Raw genomic sequence first — 5,676 nt, 5'->3', positions numbered from 1 at the left:
CTTAATTTTCCGAATTCAAGCTCGATATTCAAGTAGATATTATGCTAGTAGCAAAAAATGTATCTTATTTAACAAATTTCGAATAATAAATGTGATATTAGTAATGCGAACAGTAAATAGATGAACAGACGGACGGACTTTCAGGGCTTCAGCTGGTAAGGCGGTTATGATTCGATCTGTATGAATAGTTCTAAAACCAATATTTATTAGCTCACTTCCAGACAACTCAAATTGTCTAGAGTATTCAAATGGAGTTACACCATTTTCATTCTTACACGCCCCTATATATTAATATGCATTGGCTACTGAATGATTGTGAATTGTTAGACAAATCTCCCATCATAATCCAATGGAGATATAAATAGGCTTGAGTGCATGGAACAGATAATTAGTTGATTAAACACTCTTGCCGAGACAACATCATCTTGAGTCGTAGAAATCTGTGAACAAAATGATAGCCACAAAAGTTTTTGTTTTCTTGAGTTTATTATTGGCCATAGCTGTGGCTACACCACAAGTAAGTGAAAAATATAATAATAATATAATATAAATTATGCGGTTATTCAGTTTAGAATAGTGTTATGTTTTTGAAGACATTTTGTTAAACAAAATATTTTAATCATATTTCTCCCATCATTTTCTTTATTATAGATTTTTTTAACGAACATATATTTGTTTTATAAAAAATCTTTCAGAGAATAGTATTTTCATAGAAAATTTTAGAGAAATATTTTGATATGTGTATTGTTTGAATTTTCAATTTTGTATAAATTTTGTAATTTTTTTTTTAAAGAATATGTCTTCAAAATTTTATTTTGTCAAAACTTCATTTCTAAAGGAAATTTTGTCAAAATTTCATTTCTAAAGAAAATCTTGTAAAATTTTTATTTCCATAAAAAATATTGTCAAAAATGTTATTTCTACTTTTTTGCCAAAATTTTATTTCTATAGAAAATTTCGTTTTCAAAAAAACAACAACAATTATTGAAGAGAAACCAACAGTTTGTTATTGTTGGTTTCTCTTCAATCATTATTGTTGTTTTTTTGGATTTCAGCTTAACACCATGCATTGACTAAACTACAAGTGTAGCTTAACCAACCGAAGAAAAGTAACATATGCTTGTCAAATTTAAAAATTTTATTTCTATAGAAAATTTTGTCAAAATTTCATTTTTAAAGAAAATTTTGTCAAAACTTAATTTTTTAGGAAATTTTGTAAAAATTATATTTCTATAGAAAATTTTATCAAAATATTATTTCTAAAAATATTTCTACTTTTTTGCTAAAATTTTATTTCTATATTTTGTCAAAATTTTATTTCTATAGAAATTTTTATGTCTATAGGAAATTTTGACAAAACTTCATTTCTGTAGAAGATTTTGTCAAAATTTCATTTCTAAAGAAAATGTTGTAAAAATTTAATTTCTAAAGAAAAAAAATTCTTCATTTTTTAGGAAATTTTGTAAAAATTATATTTCTATAGAAAATTTTGTCAAAATATTATTTATAAAAATTTTCTACTTTTTTTCTAAAATTTTATTTCTATATTTTGTCAAAATTTTACTTCTGTAGATAGTTGTGTCAAAATTTTATTTCTATAGAAAATTATGTCAATTTTTTTTCTATATAAAATTTTATTTCTATTTCTATTTCTAAAAATATTTCTACTTTTTTGCTAAAATTTTATTTCTATATTTTGTCAAAATTTTATTTCTATAGAAAATTTTATGTCTATAGGAAATTTTGACAAAACTTCATTTTTGTAGAAGATTTTGTAAAAATTTCATTTCTAAAGAAAAAGTTGTCAAAATTTCACTTCTAAAGAAAATTTTGTAAAAATTTTATTTCTAAAGAAAATTTTGTAAAACTTCATTTTTTAGGAAATTTTGTAAAAATTATATTTCTATAGAAACTTTTGTAAAAATATTATTTCTAAAAATATTTCTACTTTTTTGCTAAAATTTTATTTCTATATTTTGTCAAAATTTTATTTCTATAGAAAATTTTATGTCTATAGGAAATTTTGACAAAACTTCATTTTTGTAGAAGATTTTGTCAAAATTTCATTTCTAAAGAAAAAGTTGTCAAAATTTCACTTCTAAAGAAAATTTTGTAAAAATTTCATTTCTAAAGAAAATTTTGTAAAACTTCATTTTTTAGGAAATTTTGTAAAAATTATATTTCTATAGAAACTTTTGTAAAAATAATATTTCTAAAAATATTTCTACTTTTTTGCTAAAATTTTATTTCTATATTTTGTCAAAATTTTATTTCTATAGAAAATTATGTCAATTTTTTTTTTCTATATAAAATTTTGTCAAAATTTTATTTCTATAGAAAGTTTTGTCCAAATTTTAGTTCTATGGAAAATTTTGTCCAAATTTTATTTCTGTAGAAAAAATGTTCAAAATTTTATTTCTATAGAAAATTTTGTCAAAATTTTATTTCTATAGAAAATTTGGTCAACATTTTAATTTTATAGAAAATTTTGTGTGTATATATTTAGAATATGGAGTAAATAAAAATTTAATTTCTAAAGAAAATTTTGTCAAAACTTCATGTCTTAGGAAATTTTGTCAAAATTCTATTTCTATAGAAAAATTTATCAAAATTTTATTTCTATAGAAAATTTTGTCAAAATTGTATTTCTATAAATATTTCTACTTTTTGCTAAAATTTTATTTCTATATTTTGTCAACATTTTACTTCTATAGATAGTTGTGTCAAAATTCTATTTCTATAGAAAATTATGTATTTTTTTTCTACATAAAATTTTGTTAAAATTTTATTTCTATAGAAAGTTTTGTCCAAATTTTATTTCTATGGAAAATTTTGTCCAAATTTTATTTCTATAGAAAATTTTGTCAAAATTTTAGTTCTATAAAAAATTTTGTCAAAATTTTATTTCTATAGAAAATTTTATCAAAATTTAATTTTTATAGAAAATTTTGTCAAAATTTAATTTATATAGAAAATTTTATTTCTATAAAAATTTTGTTAAAATTGTATTTCGATAGAAAATTTTGTCAAAACTTCATTTCTTTAGGAAATTTTGTCAAAATTCTATTTCTATAGAAAAAGTTATCAAAATTTTATTTCTATAGAAAATTTTGTCAAAATTGTATTTCTATAAATATTTCTACTTTTTTGCTAAAATTTTATTTCTATATTTTGTCAAAATTTTACTTCTATAGATAGTTGTGTCAAATTTTTATTTCTATAGAAAATTATGTCAATTTTTTTTTTTCTACATAAAATTTTGGTAAAATTTTATTTCTATAGAAAGTTTTGTCCAAATTTTATTTCTATAATTTTTTTTTTCAAAATTTTATTTCTATAGAAAATTTTGTCAAAATTTTAGTTCTATTGAAAATTTTGTCAAAATTTTAGTTCTATAAAAAATTTTGTCAAAATTTTAGTTGTATAAAAAATTTTGTCAAAATTTTATTTCTAAAGAAAATTTTATCAAAATTTAATTTTTATAGAAAATTTGGTCAAAATTTACTTTTTATAGAAAATTTTGTCAAAATTTTTTTCTATAAAAATTTTGTTAAAATTGTAGTTCGATAGAAAATTATGTCAAATTTTTATTTCCATAGAAAATGTTGCCAAATTTTTATTTCTATAGAAAATTTTGTCAAAAGTCTATTTCCAAAGCAAATTTTGTCAAAATTTCATTTCAATAGGAAATTTTGACAAAATTTTATTTCTATGGAATTCTTTGTCCAAATTTTATTTCTATAGAAAACTTTCTTTTAATTTAATATTACAATTGTAATAAAAAAAAACTTTCTTTTTCAGGTTCCCGGAGGTGTATCATCTGTGGAAAATCTTAAGGAGGTGGAAGATGAATTAAATAAATCACTCACTAAATTGGCTGCTGGTGATGAGGGTCCACACTACAAGTAAGCTCTATAATGTTCACAATCCAAATTGAATATCTTAATACGCTACATAATACTCCCTTATTTAGAGTCGGCAAAGTGTATACAGCCAGTAGACAAGTTGTAGAAGGCATTAGAACTACAATGGTTGCTGATCTCGTTGACAAGGATGGTAAAACTAAAAATTGCAATGTAGTCATCTGGTCTCGCCCATGGTTACCAAACGGTATTAAAGTTACATTCAAGTGTGGTGAAGAAGCTGAGTTAGTTAGAACTCATAGTGCCTAAGAATTTTTTAATTATGACAAATTGTTGACCAAATAAAATATAAAGAAAAAATAAATAAATAAATTGAATTTTTTCGATATTATCTATTTAATATCAATTTTAATTGAATGTAATCAAATTTTTATGTGTTCCTCAACTGGAAAATCGACAATGACTGTCACAAATCTCTCAACGAGAAGGTTGAACTCGTCAATATTAATCGTAGGCCAACAACAAAACCCAACAAAAAAAGACCAACAAAAATTTTAAAGTTCTTACTAAATCATTACTTTTAAAGTACATCAAAAATCACTCTTTTAAAGATGGGCTTATTTTCACTTTACAAGAAGTTCTTTTCAGTTCAGATATATAAAAAGTTATCGCAATAAATTTAAATTTTCTGAATTTTATTATATATAAAGCATAGTAAGGACAAATAAAATAATGGAAAATTTCAATTATTATTTAAAAAGAGTATCAAGCATTGTCTCGGTAGGCATGTGCGTGAAGATAAATGTTAAATTTAACTTAGCAATACTTTAACTTTATACAATAGATTTAGATCTAACTTTGAGTAATTCCCATAACAATATTGGATATCGTTCTATAGTCACAACTATAAAAGCACTTCCAAAAATATCCTCCTAAAGATGTTCTTTAAGTTAACTACACTCAAAAAAAGTTTACTTGGATCCAAAGATTTTGACCTTCCTTTAAGGATTTTGGTATTGATTCCGAGCCAAAGACGCGGCTTCTTTAAAATAGAGACATTTTTAGGGACCCCCCTGGCTTTAAATCTAGGATCGATAAATTAAAATTGGATACAGATCTCATTCATCGAATTTTTATTCTCTGTTTGTGATATATTTATAAAAGTATTCATGTACAAACAAATTCCAGTTTCAAAATCCAAATTATGCCAAGTACTTCAAAGTAAAAACTGTTTTCATAATGCTAAAAAAACTTTAAACTAAAGATGCAAATCCTTAAAATAAGTCTTAGCCTATATTTGAAGCATTTTTATGTTAAATTTAAAAATTCAATATGTCAGTTGAGTTAAAGACGATGTCTTTAAATTAAAAATGTTTTTCTTTACTTTAAGGAACATTTGCCTTACTTCAAAGATCTACAACTTCAACAGAGGGACGCAAAATTTTAAGATTTGTGTCCTAAATTTAGTGAAAAAAAAAAATTTTTTTGAAGCAAGGATTATAAACTTTCTTTTAATTAAAATGTCATTATTTTAAAGAATTTTGTCCTTAGCATTGCTTAAATTTTGAGTCCTAAAATTTAAGTTGCATACTCTTCCATATAAGGTCAATATTTTTTTCAGTGTACATTAAATTGTTATAACATGCACCATAGGATGGTGGAGGGTATAAAATACCCCATATAATATATATATATTCTGGGTCGTGGTGAAATTCTGAGTCGATCTAAGCATGTCCGTCCGTCTGTTGAAATCACGCTAACTTCCGAACGAAACAAGCTATCGACTTGAAACTTGCCACAAGTAGTTGCTATT

The 5,676-nt window shown here is 22.8% G+C and overlaps 1 protein-coding gene across 1 annotated transcript; it reads left to right on the top strand.

Moving 5' to 3' along the window:
- The first annotated feature begins 366 nt into the window (after positions 1-366).
- On the top strand, positions 367-4,275 carry LOC142219428 (sarcocystatin-A-like). Its single transcript, XM_075288417.1, has 3 exons — positions 367-517; positions 3,802-3,905; positions 3,974-4,275. The coding sequence occupies exons 1-3, from the start codon at positions 452-454 to the stop codon at positions 4,170-4,172; spliced, it is 369 nt and encodes a 122-aa protein (XP_075144532.1). The 5' UTR covers positions 367-451; the 3' UTR covers positions 4,173-4,275.
- The last annotated feature ends 1,401 nt before the right edge of the window (positions 4,276-5,676 follow it).

This window comes from Haematobia irritans, chromosome 1 (assembly GCF_050003625.1).
Source record: "Haematobia irritans isolate KBUSLIRL chromosome 1, ASM5000362v1, whole genome shotgun sequence".
Lineage (NCBI taxonomy): Eukaryota > Metazoa > Arthropoda > Insecta > Diptera > Muscidae > Haematobia > Haematobia irritans.
This window is presented reverse-complemented; position numbering and strand designations above follow the sequence as displayed.

Bases quoted from the DNA above. Each gene is read 5' to 3' on its own strand.
- LOC142219428 (XM_075288417.1), top strand. From the start codon at position 452: ATGATAGCCACAAAAGTTTTTGTTTTCTTGAGTTTATTATTGGCCATA. The intron at 518-3,801 runs GTAAGTGAAAAA...TTTCTTTTTCAG, and splicing joins TAGCTGTGGCTACACCACAA to GTTCCCGGAGGTGTATCATC. The intron at 3,906-3,973 runs GTAAGCTCTATA...TCCCTTATTTAG, and splicing joins GATGAGGGTCCACACTACAA to AGTCGGCAAAGTGTATACAG.